The following is a 22,045-nucleotide window of genomic DNA, read 5'->3' on the forward strand; positions in this document are numbered from 1 at the left end:
CGACAGATCAGTTTGTTGATACTGTCATTGAAGAATGTTTGACTTAGGTGATGGAACCACAACCTCACCTCTTCTTGCTTCATCACTATCAAACTGAAGTCCTTGAAGGTATACTTTACATTTTGGAAACAGATGAAAATTGGATGAGGACCGTAAGGATGACAATTGAATGACTGTGAACCCAAGGCAACAGATTGTTGCAGATGTCGCAGTGCACATGTGCAGTCTGGCATTATGATGTTGAAAGAGAGGGTTCATGTGTGGACTACCTCTTCAAATTCAAAACTCTATTACAGTATGCCGTTTCTCATGTACCAAAATAGTTACATTATACGATGCAATGTTACACACTACAATTTGGAGAACTCTGATAGGGCAGAGGGATACAAACACATAAACCTGAAGAATAATGATGCATAATGTTAATAACATTTGTTTTATTTAAAAAGCCTTAAGAGTTTTCTCATAAAATTCAAAGGCATTACATTTCAGCATGCCCTTGTATTATATTTGTAAATAGTTTAGAGAGAAAAAATGTGTGTCCTAGGGAAGCAGTTTATTTTACCACAGTCATTATTACTGCAAAATCCATATAGGTGATCCTATTAAGGGTCTGAGGTTTTGACCTATAAATACAAAGCTGATGGGTCACTACTGACCTGAAAGAAAAGAAGCTTATCAAGGCGGTCTGCCATTATGATAGGAGTGAAGTAAACCATAAAAAATTGACACTGGCATCTCATGATAGTTGTTCCTAATGCTGACAGAACATAAGTCAACAAGTGAAAGAAAATAAATTTGAGGGTTGGAACTATAATATCAGCAACTATTTATTTAAAACTCATACAAAATAGATACATTTTTCCAATTTAATAGTCCTTCGAAGTTGCCACGAGTAGTGTGTATATCCCATTGCCAGTGATATGGAGGTTGTAGGATACCCTAAGGTGCATCAGTTGTGTCGTTACTTCGAGCGGAGCAGTTTATCGCCTGACAAGTCTCTGCAACAGTTCTAAAGCAAATGTCATGATGTGCTTCCTTCAGTTTACGAATGCAGTTCAAGTCACAAGTGCTTTAGTCCAGGAAGTGTGGGGGGCCAACCCCATCAACTGAAAAAATCAGTCACAACTTGAGCTGTATACTCCAGAGCATTGCCCTGTAAAAACAATGAGCAGGTCCTGCAGAAAGTGTTACTGCTTCTTTCTCTAAGCTGTTCGATTTTGGAACAGAGGTTGCATACAGTTTAGAGGAAGAAGTGAAAACGCTTTCTGCAGGGCCCAGTCATCACTTAGCAGAACAATGCTCAGGCGCAACTTATGATGAATTTGTTCGATCGATGGGACTGTGAATGCTGCACCATGCAACGAACTCCCTGGACTTCAGTCATAAATTGAAGGAACTGTTACAGAGATTCATCGGGCATAGACCGTTCCACTCTCTCTGCATGACTGGGAATCCTAAAGGTATCCTACAACTTCCACATTGCTGTCAATTGGCTATAGATCATGCTGATGGTTACTCTGAAGAACACTAAAAGCTTTGAAAACTGTATCACTTGTGTACAACTTGTAAATAAATAATTGACATTATTAGAGTTCCAACCCTTGAATATCATCAATTTGAAATCTACAGCGACAATGTCATAAGAAGGCCTTTTTGACAAGAAGCTCAAATACTTGGAAGTCTTTTTGTTGTGCTTATACTGTCATTATTCCATCCTGTATTTTCCATTGTTCAATAACATGGCTGGTTTAACTAACAGTTTGCACCAGAAAATAAATGAGTCATAAGCTGCCTTCTTTAGAAAACAGAAAATCCCACGACTTGACACTGTCATTTTGTGCAACAAATGTCATTTGTTCCACAGTATCCATGCTGGTAATTGGAAAGTGAAATACATGTTTCTAACCCATTCATGTGCCACACAGCTAATCCAAACTCAAAAGGCAACAGAGTTACAGAATCCCTGTGTATCTGCCTTATGGGTCACTTGACACACATGCAATGTTTCAATGTAGGAAATATCAACTCAAATGTCTCATGCCATCTTGTTTTGTAACTGGCACTGTGGTTAATCCAAGTGGACACACTTAATGTGTTTTCAGTGCCTAGTATTTGGTATGATGTGAATAAAATTAATCTTGAAGAGTACAACTGTGCCCAAGTCATCTGAGTTTGGCAATACGTTTGATGATACTGTACTCCAGCAAACGTGTGTCAAAATTTCTTGTCTGTGTTTTGACCTTTTTTTCCTGGGCTATATGATCTCATGCAACATGTTACATTTTAAACATCGACTATTTAGCTCGTATATTGCAGATACACCAGTTACTCATTCCAGGAATCTGAGTTATACTGATGACTGGGTGGTAGCAACACGGCATAAACAATTCGAGGTTACTGAAGATGCATTAACAAAAGACCTAACTATAACTGTAGAATATTTTTGTAAACGAGGACTTTTAACTGAATGTAACAAAAACTAAATCCATTTTCTTTCATCTGAATTATTTCATAGTGCCAACAGTGCACTGGACTTATTATTCAAGGGTAATCGCCTGGCCCATAACAAATATCCAAAGTACTTTGGAGTTATACTTGGCAGAGTGCTATTCTTTATACATCTAACAAAGACTGCAGCTAAATTGACGCCAAGAAATGATATTCTGCAATAATTATGTAATACAACAAGGGGGTTCCCCACTTCGACCATATGATCATCTGCCCTTGATCTTGTTTACTCAGCAGCAGAATACTACACTTGCTGGATAAACAGTAGCCACATGAAGGTGGCAGATACACAATTTTTTTTTTAAGTAGGTTATTACTGTCACAATCAAGTCAACTCCAGTATTCTTGCTACCTGCCCTGAGCTGCATCCCACCACCTAACCTGAGAAGAAAGAATATCCATCTGAGAGTATATGAGGAAATTTGCAGCTATTTGAATCAATGTACTCCATTCCAGACAATCCCCACTCAGACTGGCTAGTAACCTTAGGGACCATAACTTCAATATCCACAAGGCTTGGAAGATAGATTGGTATAACAATACTCCATCAGAGCTCCATAAGCTTTCTCCAAGTTAACAACAAACAAGAACTTTATCTGCCTTGAAGACAGAGTACACTCAAGAGGATCTGGGCTAACCATGAGAGGTTCAGTAACCTATTATACAGATGGGGAAAGCTATCACTGTGCACCTGTGGCTTCCCACACAGACTGTCAGAATCACTGGTTGAAGAGTGCCTTCACGTTTCGTACCCTGCTAACCACTAACTTCTTAGGTACTATAGCAGAGGTAATAAAATATATAAATGTCTATAAATTTGTAAGTTATGCACACATTTTATTTGAATTTCCAAAGTGATGTATAACTGTCACATGATGATAATGATGATATGATGATGATGATGATGATAATAATAATAATAATAATAATAATTACTTATGAACTTTGTACAATCATATGCCCTTTTCAGAATGAAGATAAGACAACATTTTGACATGTCTGGTGGTGATCTCTTTTGAACTGCAAACACCAGTTAAACTGCAAGGCAGTTCAGAATCAAATTAAGGAAATGAACACAAAAAGAAGTGTCTAACAGAAGAAATGCATGTTCCATAGAACAGAGCAAGAATACATAAAAATTTAAGAGGCTGCAACAGCTTGACTTTCGGCCTCTGTAGGCACATTCTCAATACCACCTAATGCCACTAAATATGGCAGGGAGAAAAGTCTAATGGCATGAGACAGAAAGTGATACACAATACAAGACATGTAAATTTTGGAAACTATGAACTCATTTTCGACAGAAATACAGATTCGTCAGTTTCTGCAGCTGTCGACTCAGTACCAATTTTTCCACTTTTTTATGAATGAATGGCTGAATCATATCATTCACGAGAAACTTGTTTATCAGTGAGTGAACCGGTATTGAGTGAATGAACGTTACAATTCAAGGGATTACGAAGTCCTTGGGAATCTGTGTTGCCGGTTCTCTCAATGTTCTGGGTGATATGCAACATCTAGTCATATTTTGGTATTTGTTTTAATAAACAAAACAATAATTAAATAGTGGTTAACAATTATTCAATAGTGGTAAACAATTATTCAATAGTGGTATAAGAAATATGTTCTATTCTACATTTCAACAATATAAAGAACCTGATTCCAACAGAAAATTGAGCTCTATAGCAGCCAGAAAAATTATCCTTACTTTAAAAAACATAATGAACTTGTACTTAAGCATGAAAAAATGTTCACATTACCCTGTTTAGAGAGTTACTGAGAAATTAAAAAGTCGCATCATGTTTTGATTGATAGTACACACTCGTATGTGGCTCCTGCAGTTTATTGTTTAATAAGAAACACAATGTATAGGGACAGGACAGAAAAACTGGTTTCCAGGATACATATTCCAAACACAACAAGAAATGAAAGAACATGTTCCTCCCTCCCCCCCCCCCTCCCCACACACACACACACACACACACACCATACTCAGGGCGAGGAAGGAGGGATAGAGCAAGTGAAGGACAGACAGATGAATAGACAATAAGAAGGGAGATTAGAAAATGAGAAGGAAGGGAGAGGATAGATCAGTGAGAGAGAGAGAGAGAGAGGTGGGGAGGTGACAAACAGAGCAGGGGTGGGAGGGGGGCAGGGGAGATGGTGAGAGGGGGAAGTGCAGAAGGGTTGACTGCAAAAGGGGAGAGGGAGATGGCGGGAAGGGGAAAGGGAGGAGGGCAAAGTGCGGAGGGGCAGAGGGCAAACGGGGCGAGGGAGGCAGAGGGCAAAAGTTAGGAATGCAAGTTCAAGGTCAGCTTGTGTGAAATTCAGGAGTAAACAATAAATAACTTTCATTACTATGTTCCAAGAAATAAATGGCAACATCATAGTTTTTCACATTTCCTGCCTATTACCTGACTGCTCTTTTAACCAATATATTTTATTCAAGTTTGTGTGTATCATTCTTGGAGAAGGCAAATAGCTGCAGCTAATCATTGACAGAAATTTAATTAATAATCCATATTTCACTGGCATTTAATGTTGCATTAATCTTCATCATCTCCATGTGCTTGCCATACATAAAATGCTAATGATATTGGAAGACTACTTTAATATTGTTCCTAGATTAGAATGACAACATTCATGTCACAAATTAAATCTCTTCACACTCCCTGGCTCTTCAAGATTGCCAGGCCACATTTTCAATCAATATGTAACTATGTACAGATTATTGAACTTAAAATATTTCTACACAGTTCTCACTTTTGAAAGTGTTAACAATGAGCATCCATTATTACCTTCAAGTGCCACCATTAATTTAAAAGTAAGCTTGCATTTTTACAACTTGGTCTCTGCACTTGCTTTTGGCAAGTGTCAGTAAAGCAACATGTCACATCAGATTATATATGAGAAATAAAACATAAACACTACTTCAGTTTATAAGACTGTAAAACATATGATTATTTAAACTGAATATTTCAACAAATGTATAACTTAATATGAAAAATCTTAGTTGCATCATGAAAATCCAATTATCTGGGAATGCACTGGATATTCTGATAGCTCTACATGTTTCAGTTGTGATGAATACAAATATCTGTATTGACAAGACCCTGAAAAGAACCCGGTATTACACAGAAGGAAAAAAAAAAAAAAAAGAAAAGAAAAGAAACATGTAAGTAACTTGACATGTTACTGAATAACTGGAAGTGTAACAAAATACCATTGGAGGAGAACAGGTGGGAATAATCACAAACAAAAGAAAAAACAATCAACAGTTTAATTACAACAAAACAAAGAAAAATATCTTAAGTCTGACTACTGCCAGCTCTGACAAAACAAATATCTCACAGCTTTGTACATGCAAAGTTAATTAATCTACGCATTTATAAGTAACTGTGCTTGATGACCTGCAGAGAATATAAAAAAGGGGAGATAAAAAAATTAGGTTATCTTGTGAAAATGGATGACAATCGAGTGTTTTTAGTGTACAATTATTACAGAAGATTGACTCTTGTGTCAACATCATAACATTTTTGGAGGCAAAAATTACTGTTTGTGAAGTAACAAATAATAGACTTTCAAGTATAACTCTACAGCACAATAATTCTTTGGAAGAAAAATATATTAGCAAGTGTTCCATAGTAAGTCACAGTTTATAAGTATTATTACTGGAATTGGATCAACACTGTATCTTTTATTTAAGTTTTGAACAGATAGAGAGAAAACGCTTCACCTTCAAACTCAGCTGCAAATACAGTCACTAAAAGTCCTCTAATAAATATTTTAAAAATTTAATCGCACACTGTTAACAAAATCTTCAAATGGCTTTTGCAGTGTCCCATTTTCATTCACTAGCACTTTCCGCTAGTTCTATCTTCTGTGCACTTACTTGGATCCATTACGTACTCATTTACAAAGCAGATCTTCACATCTACCTACTCATCATCAGTTTCACCACCGTCACTTGAATAATCCTGTATTGGAGTTGGACGAACGAATGGTGCATTTGCTACCTGTCTGAAACACAATTTGTAACTTGCTTAATTGATACCCACAATATATAACTCAACAATTAAAAGCTACATTACAACCTAAAATCTCAAACACATAAGGAAACTACAAAAGCAAAGAAAGTAGCTCGATAAGGAGAAAGTAAAAAAAAAAGGAGGAAATATTACATGTACAGTTACAGATAACTGTTCTTTTTATGGTGTCTGTGAATTGGGCACAAAGAGGGAGAAAATAATACTGGTACACTGTGTAGCCTCCAATTACTGTTAAGTGGCATGCAGAACACTAATGTAGATGTAAATATTGAATAAAGGCACACTAAAACATTCTTACAGATATTATATGAGTTTACAAACTTTAACAGGTCATAACGGATGCCAGAAGTTACGTTTCTAAAAGCACGTAAATTTTCAACATTCCTTCTTCCGTTGTCTCTCATCTATGGGAAACACTTAAGTGAAGACAATGGCATCCATATTCAATGGCTCACCACAGTATCAAAATTTTTTCTGTAATTGCTACTATTTCAGACTAATAAGTATGATGTGGAACAATCAAGCAATAGTGAGATTAGTAAGTAATATAACATCTGGGAGAAGCTGGTTGGACTGCGTATGGAAGCATTTATCATATTCCATTGTATTCTATTTAGTGCAGCTTTTAATATATCCATATCAAAGTTAAGCCTGTTTGTTGAGCATTCTAGATAATTCCCAACAATGGCCTAAACACACACAGTTGAACCCCTTGTAGCATTTATTGGCCATATCAGTTAAAAATGAAAAATACTATCATGAATACCGATTGCAAAAGACTGATAGAATGATATTGCATAATATTTGCATTATGTCTTCAATGTTATTGTCAATTCAATGCCACATCATGAGCTCTTCCTCAAAATAGAGTCTGCAAAAACAATCTATTGTTTACTGGCTCTGAAAGTTTTTGTAACTAGAAATCTACAGAACAGCCAAACATAGTCCAGCCTGCTACAAGAAGTGGCCAACAAGTACCCCAGTTCATCCTGAGAATGAACTGAGTGCCCACTGTATGTGTATGGATGATTAGGAAGCTTCTGGGGTAAGAGGCTCTAGTACAAGTAAGTTGTGTGGAAACAGTTGTTCTTGTAGACCCAGCTAATTAAATATACAGAGATATTTTATCTCTACAGAAGAAATCTTGTTGGACAGTAAGGCTATCTATGAAATCATGCCAACACTACTCATTTTGGTTTTATTACTGACCCAGATCAGTGTCAAACAATTTCACCTATCTTGTGACAAAACTGTTATATTGAAAAACCTAAATTCTAACAATTTTTACCTCATTTAAAAAGTGGTACTGAGGTAGTGATAAATGGTTACAATAGGCCACAGCTTCCAATGTATAACTAATATTTGGATACACAGGGTGATTCCATGATGATACAAACTTTCAGAGAGAAAGGCTAAATATATCAATCTGAGGTAAGCAACCCTGGTTCGGAAATGTCCAAGGCTAAAGTTCTAACTGAGAATTGTTCTGTTAACTCTGACAGTAGATCTCTTCTACTGCAAGGTCTTTGCTTTCCACATATTGGGAAAAACAAGAAAAAATGTCCAGTAAACATGGCCTCTAATGAGCATACATTAAGAGCTAGGAGCACTACATCTTTGATACCGTGAAGCACATCTCTCTCTCTCTTACCGAACATTTATTTACTACATTTAATGCTCAGATTAGCTTTTCTCAGCTTCTTTCACATAACTTCACTCAACAGGAATCTTCCATTTACATCATTTCCACTGTTCCTCTCCACCCCTGTCATCCTCAAATTTTTGACATTTTCCCCACTTCACATTTTTGTTAATTTTTTAAAAATTTTTTTCTTCTTCATATTTTGAGGATTCTCAGCCTACTCTCCTTTCCATTTATGATATTTACGATCTTATTTGCTCCTTCCTTTTTTTCCTGTGGTGGTGGTGGTGGTGTTGGACGAGTAGTTTAAGAGATTAAGGTGCTCAAAAACATAACTACTTGTATCTTCTCCTTAGCAAAGAACAATCATCACTAAAATGTTGAAAACTGGAGCACTGATACGAGAAGGAACAAAACAATATTAGAGTTGGGGTTGGGTTGTTTGGGGAAGGAGACCAGACAGTGAGGTCATCGGTCTCATCGGATTAGGGATCGATGGGGAAGGAAGGCGGCAGTGCCCTTTCAGAGGAACCATCCCGGCATTTGCCTGGAGTGATATAGGGAAATCACAGAAAACCTAAATCAGGATGGCCAGACGCGGGATTGAACCGTCGTCCTCCCGAATGCGAAACAATATTAGAGTCAAACCTCATGTTGGCAGAAAGTTAGAGAATAAGCACAGTTTGTACAGGACAAAAATGAGGAAAGAAATCGGCCATCTCCTTTTCAAAGCAACTATCTGGCAATTAGCCATAAGGTAAGTTTACGCTGCAGCCTTGCTACTCTCACATCGCTGCATCGCCCAGCATTGATAAAACAATCCCATTAAGTCTTGCTGGCACATTTAACCAGCAGTACTGCTGTTTGCTGTGCTGTGCTGTGCACTTTGATCAACACCAGGTTGTGGTATCAACCTGATGGTGTTTTCATCAGCAACCACTGCCAGCCATCCTGATTGGCCATTAATGCTGCCCTTCTTTGTACATGTTAAATATCCCCTACCATCCCAATTTGGTACGGTTCCTACACAGCAATTTTCAAGGATGCATCACATGAGTGGCAGGAGAGCTTCTGTAAAGTTTGGAAGGTAGGAGACGAGATACTGGCAGAAGTAAAGCTGTGAGGACCGGGCGTGAGTCATGCTTCAGTAGCTCATATGGTAGAGCACTTGCCCGCGAAAGGCAAAGGTCCCGAGTTCAAGTCTCGGTCGAGCACACAGTTTTAATCTGCCAGGAAGTTTCATATCAGCGCACACTCCGCTGCAGAGTGAAAATCTCATTCTGAAGGCAAAATTAGTTTGATTACTGCACACTCAAAAGCATTTAAGCAATAATTTTTCCTGTGCTCTGTATGTGAACAGAACAGGAAGAAACTGTAATATATGGCACAAAGCTAAGTACCCTCTGCAATGCACATCACAGTGGTTTGTACGCTGTGGATGTGGATGTAGTTTTAGACAGCATGGCTACTGTGATCTTGAAGCAGTCAATCACATCTGGACTTGTTTCCCTCCCGAGTGAATGCACAACTCATTGGCTCATGTACAAGATGGTTTTAAAAGTATCTGCAGTTGAGCCTAGAACTTCCATTTTAATGTTCAAGTATTAAGATCTTAATGAACCATACACTTCACGTAAAGCAGGTATGATTGTGCAAATGTCTTACATTATTACAGCAGACATTCTCTGTCCTCTAATTGTCTGTACCTGCAAGTGTCAATGGATGCTTTGTACCTACAGGCCTGTACCATAAATCCTTTTACATGCAGCAATTATGTAAATCTTTCATGAAATGTGAAAACCATATAGGTCAAATGAGAGTAGGGTTACATATCGAGCAGGAAGGTTATAACATGGGCCAAAGGAGAGAACACTTTTATATAGCTTACCAAGAAAAACTTTTAACCAATGCTATTTTCTAATTATTTTACTTTCACTTCTAACTGATATGCAAGGTATTTTCTGTTGTTACTGTATATGTGTTAATAAGGTACATAAACTTATAACTACCTTGACCATATGACAATCCTCTTAAAACTCTCAATGTTTCTTGATGATAGTATCCACAAAACACATGTTTATAAAACACTAATATAGAAATTTTCACACTGTATATGTGGACAAGGAAAAGAAAATCCCAGATTGGGCCCAAATAAATATACTCTTTCACAGGTGAAAATACTCTTTCTCGAGTGTAAATATACTATACACCCAGCATGAAAGTAAATTTTTTCTGTGTTAGGTGACAATATAGTTTCCCCTCAGAGTTGTAAAACTTATCAATCCTTTGAATGGTAAAGATTTTGTACATTAGTGCAGAACTTCCTGGCACTTTCGGAGATGAAACCCATTGAAAAACATGGCTTGGAAATATGTACACTGCATATTTTTGTATTACAAAAGTATGAATACATCATTATTAAGTAGTGTGAACACATGAACAGGAAAAGTTAATGGCTTAAATTAACATCCATACAGCATAGCTACAAGAAAAGCTATGCTTTCACATATAATATTGGTCTTTTTTTAGTGTGTGTTACCCTTTAAGATATATCGAACACAAATATGCCACTAAAATTTTAAATAATGGTATAAATGGTTATTAGTTTTGGCCCAAAAATTTTCTAAGTGACTGGTCCTAAAAGTGTTAAGTTTTGAATGACAAACACTCTGTGAGTTAAGAAATTCATCACACATTCTCACATGTAACATAATTCATCTAATGTAAAAGGAAATTTACGTTGCAAGTAACACTTCTCACAATATTTTCTTGTGACCTGTTGGAAATGTAAATAGTTGTGATGTCACTCTCAGTGAAAGCAGTTTGTTGTTACGAAGTATTGCATGGTCTCTGTCCTAAAGCCTTTGACACATTTTGCTATCTGCAGGCCCTTGTGTGTGCATCGTGTTTTGTAGCTATAAATGGAACATTTTCTTTGCAACTAAAGTTTTATTTTGGTGTTATTACCTTGTGTTTGTTTTAATACTGCAATACATTATTCTGCAGTAGCAGACTACTGCAAAGTATCAGTTCTTACCGGTCAAAATTACAAAAATTTAACTGGAAACTGAAACAATGAAAAATTCTTCAATTCTAAAAAATTCCCAGATTATTCCCAGATGAAAAAAATTCCAGATTTCCTGGTTGTCTCAGAGTGTACACGCCCTGAATTTTACAGTTGTTAGGGGCTTTGAAAATGCTGATTTTTTTTTTTTTTTTTTTTTTGTGGGTCATAAGCTACACATACTTGATCTTCAGGAAACCAGATACCTCATTCAAACAGGGTTATTCTACAAACTGATCACATAAAACACATGACAATTGACACTAAATTTCATGACTATTCCACTTTCTTTCAACACATATTTCAGTAACATACATCACTGAATAAATAATTAACCTATCCAGTGCACCCTAACCATACACTAACAGACACCTGGTGCTAGTTTTAAATCTAAGCCCATATAATAATGTTCATATTAGAATAATCATGGAAAGAGCTTCACCTTTTACCTAAAAAATGTGAACAATTGTTGAATGTATTTTAAATTCATCTGACTTGTGGACAACTAGTACTGTTTAAGTGCAACTGTAAAATTTGCTATATTATTACAACATTCTGGTCTAGTCATGATTTCTTTCATTTATGTTTTACATGGCACATTTCTGGAAATGATTCCCATTTTCAACTGTGTATTTTTTTGTACTATGCTATTTTTTCGTAATGTTTTCTATGTGCGAGATTCTGCTTTGTTTTGTTGTTTACTGCAATATATAAAAAAATGTGATATTTTTAGTTAGTTGTCGGTTTTTATATGCAGTTGGTAATGAAATTTGGAAGAACTTGTACTTAAAAGTTTTCTTATGGTCCTTTTGTGCAGTCTCTCACACATGTCAAACATCACTCACAACTTTCAGTGCTCAGTGATGAGTGAGGTTTAACATGCGTGAGACTCTGCACAAATGTACCATAAGGAAACTGTAAATACAAGTTCTTCCAAATTTTGCCACTAACTACAAATAAAAACTGATAAACAACTAAAATGTCATGTTTTTTATATACTGCAGTAAAGTCAACAAAATAAAGACGAACATCACACTTCAAAAACATTACGAAAAAGTGGCACAGTACATAGAAACACACACTTGAAAATGGGAATCATACATACATGCACGCGTGCACGCATGCACAAGGACACACACACACACACACACACACACACACACACACACACACACACGTCTGTCTCAGAGAACTGAAACCACACTGTGAGCAGCAGCACCAGTTCATGATGGGAGTGGAGACTGGGCGGGGGTAAGGAGGTGGCTGGGGCAGGGAGGGGGAGGGATAGTATGGTGGGAGTGGGGGACAGTGAAGTGTTGCAGTTTAGACGGAGTGCATGAAAGAAGTTGCAGAGGGGGGAGGGAGGATGTAGCGGAAAGGAGAGAAATAAAAATAAATTAAAAGACTGTGTGTGGCGGTGAAATGATGGCTGTGTAGTGCTGGAATGGGGACAGGGAGGGGGCTGGATGGGCGAGGACAGTGACTAACAAAGGTTGAGGCCAGGAGGGTTACAGGAACGTACGATGTATTGCAGGGAAAGTTCCCACCTGCACAATTCAGAAAAGCTAGTGTTGGTTGGAAGAATCCATATGGCACAGGATATGAAGCAATCATTGAGATGAGGGATATCATGTTTGGCAGCGTGTTCAGTAACAGCGTTGTCCACTTGTTTTTTGGCCACAGTTTCTCGGTGGTCATTCATGCAGACAGACAGCATGTTGGTTGTCCTGCCTTCATAGAATGCAGCACAGTGGTTGCAGCTTAGCTTGTAAATCACATGACTGGTTTCACAGGTAACCCTATTGTGCCTATCGCAACTCAGCATCTCCGCTATATGGTGAGTAGCAACTTTCCTTCTCTGGTATTGTTACATTCCATCCTGGATTTTCCATTGTTTGATGTACAATGAGGAAGTCACATCAAAGAAGTTATTTTTTAATGACAAACCAACATTTCACACTAATGGTAAAGGCAATAGGCACAATGTTGTTTTGAGGAGACAGAAAACACCCATTTCTCCTCTGAACATGAAGAAGATTTGCCAAAGTTCAAAGTGTTCTGCACAGTGTCGAGGCAGAACATTTATGGCCCCTTCTTTTTAAGGAGAAAACTGTCACAGGCATTTGCTACTGTGAAATGTTTTCTTTGTAGCTCCTGTTTCAATTTCAAGATGACGTAACTACTGCATCTTGCAACAAGATGGTGCACCTCCTCATTTCCACTTGGCTGTCCACGAAGACCAAAACATACATCTGCCTGGATGATTTGGCCATGCGGGTATGCTGGCCACCTTGTTATTTTTTACTGGTGTATATGAAAGATAAATTGTTTGTTCCGCCCTCATCACAGCTACGGTTGTGAATTGCAGTTGAGGTAGGGTACATCACCATCAAGATGTTGTAAAAGCTTTGTGAAGAGTATGATCATCATCTCTAAGTTTACAGAGTGATTCATGGAGCACATATCACGAAACTGTAAACTTGTTTAAAAAAAAAAGAAAACAACTTCCAGATACAAAATTTTGACAGGGCACAGTTCAAATTGAGTAAACTGTACTGTTTCATTTGTATGAATTTTCAAAAATGTAAAGTTCTTTTGTGTCACCCTGTATAAGTGGTGTTTTGTAAGTCTGGTAATTTCCATGAAAGAATGGAACATTTTTGTTGCTTGGTAATTCTGATTATTCCAAGGATCATACAAAGAATTTAAACAATGTACAGCACACATTTCATTGTTGGCAGCTGTCTGAATTGGTCAGTGTGTGTACTGCAACTGACAATGGAGAAAACTGAGTTTTGTGCTGTTGTTATACATCTTCATTTAAAAGCTTGGATTGATGCATAAATCAAAACAGAACTGGATGAAGTTCATGCTGATTCTGCACCATTACTGTAGACAATTTTCTCCTCGAGTAATGAATTTAAATATGGTCAGACAATACCAAAGATGAAACCTGCTTTGATTGTCTAACTGATGTCACCACAAAGGAAACCATCTTGAGTATCCATTATATGAAACTGCACAACTGCCAAATAAAAATTCATGAGATTGCTGAAACTGCAGGCATCTTAACAGAGTGAGTTCATAATATCCTGCAAGGACAATCAGTTATGAAAAATCTGTGTGCGAAGTGGGTGCTGCTACTGCTCACAGTTGACCAAAAGTGGATCCAGCACAGCATTTCAGCGCAATGTATAGCGTTGTTTAATCACAATCAGACAAACTTTTAGCACCGATCAGCGACCTGATGAAACCTGGATCCATCATTACCACCAGAGTCAAAATGGCAGTCAAAACAATGGATGAATGCTAACGAAACCACACCAAAGAAGGCAAAGACCATTTTGTCAGCTGGTAAGGTGACTGCCACTTTTTTGGGGTTCCGATGGAATACTCATCATAGATTACTTGGAAAATGGCAGGACCATAACTGGGACCCTATTATGCTTCACTGTTGGATCGTTTGAAACTTGCATTGGCTGCAAATAGACCAAGGTGTAGGAAAGTGCTCCTCCTCCAGCATTATACATAAGTGCGTGAATTGGCCTTTGAATTGGTTTGTCGTCCACCCTATTCAACAAACTATGCTCCAAGTTACTCCTTGCTGTCCCCTAACTTGTAAAGTTGGCTTGCTGGGAAGAAATTTTCATCAAATGAGGAAGTGATAGTTGCAGGCAATGACTATTTTGCGGAGCCTGACAGAACCTATTTTTCCGATGGGATGAAAAAGATGGAGGATCATTGGGCCAAATGTTTATCCCTCAAAGGGGACTACGAGGTGCGACAATAAAGTAATGAGACTGATATGAAAAAAAAAATGTTGCTTACTGTTTTAGTCAAGTTTAGTGTTGTCTCCTTTAAAGTGGTTCCCTTCTGATTGCACACACTTTTTCCAGCACTTCTGGAACTCATCTTCTGTAATATCCTCCAAGACCCTCGTCACAGCTTTTTGCACATCTTGTGTTTTTAGAAAATGGTGTCCATTGATCACCATTTTGACTCTTGGAAATAGAAAAAAGTCGCATGGAGCAATATCTGGTGAATAAGGTGGCTGTGGTAGTAATGAAATTTGATATGAGGTTCAAAAAATTTCTGTACTGGCAGAGCAGTATGGGATGGCGCCTTATCGTGATGCAAAATCCAATTATCAGCAATGTTGCCACAGACACGAAGAACTCTTTTACGAAGTCTTTCTAAAATTTCTTTGTAGTAATATTGGTTAACTGTTTGTCCAGGAGGCACCCACTCTTTATGAATAATTCCCTTGGAATCAAAGCAGCACACAAGCATGCATTTCACTTTTGACTTTGACATGCGAGCTTTTTTTGGTCTGGGTGATACCTCTGAGCTCCATTGTTAACTTTGACGTTTTGTCTCTGGATTGTACTGAAAAACCAACTTTCATCACCAGTGATAACATGGCTCAACAATTCTGGATTGATTTCCGATTACTCTAACAGATCAGCTGCCACATTTTCGCGTGTTTCTCCCTGTTGTGCCATGAGATTTTTGGGGTCCATTTTTGCACAAATCTTTCTCATACCAAGATCTTCAGTTATTATTAGACAAACTGTTTCTCGATTGATGTTCAGTTCTTCTGCAATCATTTTCACAGATAATCTTCGATCAGATTGTACGAGATCACGCACCCTGGTCAAGTTGACAACCATCCGTGAGGTTGATGTTGTCCACTGCGGTCTTCTTCTTCAACATTCGTTCTGCCTTCACTAAACATTTTATGCCAACGAAAAACTTGAGCTCTTGACATAATCTTCTCTCCAAAAGCCTTCTTAAGCTTATCGTAAGTTGTCGTTGCTTTTTCACCCAATTTAATGCAAAATGAAATGGCATACTGTTGCGCAATATTATGCAGTTCTATTTCCGTGATGAGACACACAAACATGTGTTAACTCATTACATCAAAACTCACGACTGAGCAGTTGCATCGATGTGCCACTTTGACTAGAAGCAGCTTATAGACCAAGGTCAAAGATATTGTGCCTACGCAAGCCTGCAGGGTTGTCACATGTTGCAAAGTAAATCAGTCTCACTGCTTTACTGTCACACCTTGTATGTCATGGAGTAAGGTGAGTTGTTTAGAAACAAAAATCTTTTCTTGCTTTTTACCAGACTTACCAAACCATTCTCGTGTATCCCCATTTTTAAATGCATCTGTTGTGAAGTCAAAGACACATGACAAATCACTTGTAAATACATTATGACCTTACCTTTATTACATTTCCGTGTGTGTCCGCCTGTGCAGTGGGAGGAGGGGGGAGGGCAGGGTGCAGCTTGTTCAACTCACTGAAGTTACACCTAGACTTGTCCTATAACATGGAAGTATTACAGTTACAATGATCCATGCTACTTACACTAATCTTCGATAATGGTTCAGCCATTCTTCTAACATTTGAGCTACTAAAAGTGGCCGTTTATGGAGATGCTGCTGTGCCACCATAATTCCTCCTTCTGTATGGCAGACATCCATCCACTGTCGCAAGATTGCATCTTCATGACCCACCTGTTACGTACAAAGAGAAAATAAGAATTGTTTCAGAAAGAAATACATTACCAAGTTTAGACTGTGTATGCTTAAAATAAATATTACAGAATTAGAGATAACAAACAAAAAAATTATTTCATATAAAGACAAGCCTAAAAATGTGCACATTTCAGCTGCTGTTCAGAAGTTGGTAACAAATCTAAGTTTAAAACTGCCACGAGAATAAGAGGAAGAGATCATCAAAAATTATTAAAACATCACAAAAAAATCCTAGGTTTCAGGATTATTAGTTCCTTCTTTGGGGGAGGAGGGGGGGGGGGGGCAGGTTGCAAAGGATTGAGCGGAAGGCCAGGGTATTCAGACCACAGGATGAGAGGGCAAGGCTGGACAAAGATGCAGTGCCACCACCTCCTTCATATTTGTCTAACTTCATCCTCATTACAAGTTAGTCTCCACCCCCCCCCCCCCCCTCCTCCCCATACTGGGGTCTGAGTGACATGTACTTCCATTTTAACCTTCCACAACTTACGCTCCTCTCCAACGTAGGACCTAACGGTTACAAAATCTAGAATACCGTCTTGTATATATAATAATTTATTAAATCTAGATTGCCTAATAACCACAATGTTCACGTTACTAGTTTTGGCAATTTATAGCTATCTTACGATGTGATTAATCCACTAACAGCTTTGTCATGATGTATACACTCAATAACTAAAATGTCAATTACACAACATGCCATCACACAGTAATACGAGAAATTGTGTACAGCCACCACAAGTGGCTATAAGTGTTGCTATCTGCACTGTTTATCCAATTTCTTGTTTCTTTCATTTCCATTTCTCTCTCTTTCACATTGCTGTTGTGGTCTTCATTCGAAAGACTGGTTTGATGCAGCTCTCCAAACTATCCTATGCAAGCCTCTTCATCTCAAAAAACTGCATCCCACATTCATTTGGACCAGCTGTACCTGCCTCTTTGTCTCCCTCTGCAATTTTTAACTCCCCCCCCCCCCCTCCATTTCCCCCTAATACTAAAACTGACAAATCAACAGATCTCTTCTTTTAGTCAAGTTATGGCACACATTTCTTGTCTCCCCAATTCTATTCAATACCTCCTCTTTAGTTAAGCAGTCCACCAATTTAATCAGAAGTATTCTTCTGCAGAATGACATTTGAAAAGCTTCTATTCTGTTATTGTCTGAAAACCTCATTCACATTTCACTCCCATACAAGGCTACACTCCTGACAAATGCCTTCAGGAAAGACTTCCTAATATCTAAATTTATTTTTTATGTTCAAAAATTCTCTTCAGGTTTTAATTTGACTACATTTCACTATCCTTGTTTTACTTTTATCGATGTACATCTTATATCCTTTTGTTGATGTGCATCTTATATCTTCCTTTCAAAACACTGTGCATTCTGTTAAGCTGTTCTTCCAAGCCCTTTGCATCTCAGACAGAATTGCTATGTAAATGCCAAATCTAAAGTTTTTATTTCTTCTCCCTGAAATTTGATTCCTTATCTGAATTTTTCTTTGGTTTCCTTTAATCTTTGCTGAATGTACAGATTGAATAATGTCACTAACAGGCTACAACCCTGCCTCACTCCCTTCTCAACCACTGCTTCCCTATCATGCCCTTTGACTCCTGTAACTGCCATCTGGTTTTTATAAAAGTTGTAAATAACTTTCTGCTCCCTCTATTTTATTCCTGCTTCCTTCAGAGCTGCAGAGAGTGTAACTAGTCCATACTGTCAAAAGTTTTCTCCAAGTCCACAAATGCTAAAAATGTAGGTTTTCCTTTACTGATTTATTTATTTATGTAGTCGACCTATCTCCTAAGGCTGCGACCTACGTAAGTGACAGGACCGACAGCACGCCGACAGCTTCAGACAACAAAATACCACCGCAGGTATGGTTACGGAAGTGTCCTATATGGGTGACATCCACAGCACTGCCTGTCCTCTGCTACAACTAACGACATTTGAATTCAAATGTGTTTGAATCCTGACGCTGGAGCATGTGTGACAGGGAGAGTGACCACTACGAGTCTTCTCAGCAAAGCAGTGGAGCAGATGCACTGGCAGCTAAGGAATACTCATCTGGTTCTAAGAAATCTATTCAGTGAAAAAAATTGATTCTTCTGCATCTTAAAGCTTAATATCTTTGCTCGATAAAGGTCTGAATTCATTTTTGTTATTTGTAATAGCTACTGTACTGCATGGCTGTACAAAATTTTTAAGAGTCTGCAGACGTAAACTCACATTGCATAGATTTTCTGTATAGTTCATTTTAGGCCATACACTATTGTGTTTGAAATGTAACCAATATACCTAAATTGTTTTTAAAGTTGTGAAAGGAATGATCTCTCTTTTCATTCTTGAAATACTGTTTGTTATATCCGTCGAAGAGTTACTCGCGGCACGTCCGAACCCTTTCTTGTGCATTGGGAATGAAGTGGTCGTAAAAACAGTTTATCTCAAATGGTTCAAGATATCAAAATGACATTTTTTGGAAATAAAAGCAAACAGAAAGGACTATTTTATTCCACGATTAACACTCGACACGTTTTTGTCGTGTGGGCAGAGTGAAAACAAGACTCACTATAAATTACACAATGAGATTTTGTCTCAATTTTCAGAGCCAAACAAAGAGAGAGAGAGAGAGAGAGAGAGAGAGAGAGAGAGAGAGAGAGAGAGAGAGAGGCAAATGGGGTATCAAAGTGACCAGCACGAGGTCTAGTTTTGGATGAAAATATTTAATTGCTTGAAAGTAATCAGGGTAATTATGGAAAATTTAATTACTGAGTTAAGGAAAATTTGAAATATTTCACAAGAAGCAACTGTAAGCTATGTAAACGAAGTGTCAAAAAGGCTTCAGTCTAATCAAGTACCGAAGTTACGATTTTCAAGAACAGAAGAAGGTAGGAAGGCAAATGAGGTATCAGTAAGATCGTTCTTTCTGAATAAAACTTGTGAAATTACTTGTGTAAAAGAAATAAATACATCAGTGCCTTTGAATGATGCTCGAAATCATGAACAGAAAATGAGGTGCATCAAATGTTTCTCTACATTTTTTGTTTCATACTTTTAGACAAATCATTTCACAAAATGTTTGACTTTCTTTTCAAAAGATTTTTTATGCTTTACTTATACAGACTATTCAGATTAACTGAAACACTTGGCCTAACACTGACTGCTGATGAACTGAAGACATGCGTGGAAAAACAGTGCAAATTTCAAATGTAAAACCTTAGATATAAGTGTTGTCATCTGTTGCTGGGTACGGAAACTATCAAAATTGACACTGGTCTCACCCCTAAGTGATACTTAGGGGTGAGACCAATGTCAATTTTGATAGTTCCCATATCCACTAAAAAATGGAACACTTTAAGGGTTTAACCTTCATGTCTTCAATTAAGTTCACAACAATTTCATGGTTGTTCTTCGTATTTTATTAGGAATTTAATGCTTGTGATATACTGGGATAAGTGTGTAAAGATCAAGTACTTCGGCAAGACCTTAAAAATATACTTTTAATACAGTGTAAACAGTATACGTATAATTGTAGCTGAGTCAGTTAAAATATAAGAAGTAGCCAAGACCGAACTCAGTCCTTCTGTCAGCTGCAATTGCAAACAAAGGATGCTACCATTACAACACAGCTACCTCTCGGGTGCCATACTCATTCTTTTGCATGTACGGTCCACAGCCATTCTTCCGCATTTATCGGCTATTAAAAGTTATTGATCATGAAAAAACATTAATCTTTAATTTATTGATGAGATAGTCAAATACTCCTCTGCTCATTCATGTGTATTCAAAGAATCTGTTTGGTGATCTTTGCAGTTGATGATATAAATTATAAAATTCTGCATGAAGATTCCTCCCTTTTAAGTTTCATGCACAGCATTCCTTTTCACTTTATTTTCCTAAATAAAGTTAATTTTGTGGCTTTACTCTTGAGCTACAGTATTCTACAGTTTCGGACACCATTTTATAGAAACAACTGGTTGGCTCTAAGTAGCCACCTTGTAGAGGGAGATTGTCACTCACATGCAGGACATCTGAGTTTTTCACCTGATGCTGCTCCTTGTTGTTGGAGTGTTGCGTATCCAGATGTCGCTCACTGTTGATCACTTCTGATGCTTACGCAGGACACAGCTTTAGACATTTCATAGGGTTCGTCTTGCCTCACATGCTCCTAAATTTCTCTGTAATCCAAAATTATCTTCCCCAAGGTTGGCTTCTACCAGCTTTTCCTTTCTTTTGCAAATAATTGATGTCAGTATTCTGCAACTATTACTTGTTAAACTTAGAGTTCACTAATATTCAAATCTGTCAGCATCTGCTTGTCTAAGAATTTGAATCATTACATTCTTCTTGAAGCCTGAGAGTATTTTGGTTCAAATGGCTCTGAGCACTATGGGACGCAACTGCTGAGGTCATTAGTTCCCTAGAACTTAGAACTAGTTAAACCTAACTAACCTAAGGACATCACAAACAACACCAGTTGAGATAGTTTTGCCATCAGCAAACGGCTGATTCTTTAAAGAATCAAATTCTCACATATAAAACAGCTTCAAACATCTGGTCACTTTACAAATGAGTTAATGTTTTTAAATGTTTGATGTTAAGCATGTAAGTGAGAAAAAGTTTACAACAGATTTGAAATTGTGTTTAAAGTTTGTTGAAAGTTGTGAAGTGCTCTCACTATGAAATTCTGGATAAATATAGCCTGGATGATTTGTGCTCCATTTTAAGCAAAAGGAGATTTTAACATGCATCTCAATGTCTATGGCATCATGTTTCCTGAACTGTCTCTTGCACAATAACATAATTTTGCAGGTACATTTAGTGGTGTATGTGGATACTGTCTGCAAACTTTTGTGAACAGAGTCAGTAGTAAAGATGTAATAAATTGAAACGTCATGTCTCATACTGAAGTCATATTGTACAAAAAGTGAAAAGGTAACAAGTGATAAGCTTTCTTCGATTCATCATTTTGTGGGGGTGTGTCAGTAAGAAACCATTTCACATATATTTGAAATTATGTGTGAAGTTTGTTGGAAGTTGGTCAGTGCTCTTACTCTCAAATACTGAATGAAGATCTGTACATGTCAGTTACACTGTCTCAAGACAAAAAACACAGTTTACCACTGCAAATTCTTGCCTTATTGTATCAAACTTTTAATGTAAGATTATACCTTACGAGTAGATTAGGATAGAATTTTAAATTCTTAAATTCTGTCAAGAATTACGTGAAACATTGAGA

The 22,045-nt window shown here is 37.5% G+C and overlaps 1 protein-coding gene across 2 annotated transcripts in view; it reads right to left on the minus strand.

The window, feature by feature from the left end:
- Positions 1 to 5,772: 5,772 nt before the first annotated feature.
- Positions 5,773 to 22,045, minus strand: part of LOC126473459 (ubiquitin thioesterase trabid) — a 114,074-nt gene continuing 97,801 nt past the window's right edge. Inside the window, exons 8-9 of one of the 2 annotated variants that reach the window (XM_050100521.1) lie at positions 16,639 to 16,787; positions 5,773 to 6,527 (exon numbers count right to left, since the gene is read on the minus strand). In XM_050100521.1, the coding sequence (XP_049956478.1) occupies positions 6,524 to 6,527; positions 16,639 to 16,787 (153 nt within the window). In that variant the 3' untranslated portion in view covers positions 5,773 to 6,523. Of the gene's footprint in view, positions 6,532 to 16,638; positions 16,788 to 22,045 lie in introns of both variants that reach the window. The other variant, XM_050100520.1, reaches the window with a different exon arrangement.

This window comes from Schistocerca serialis, chromosome 4, assembly GCF_023864345.2.
Source record: "Schistocerca serialis cubense isolate TAMUIC-IGC-003099 chromosome 4, iqSchSeri2.2, whole genome shotgun sequence".
NCBI lineage: Eukaryota > Metazoa > Arthropoda > Insecta > Orthoptera > Acrididae > Schistocerca > Schistocerca serialis.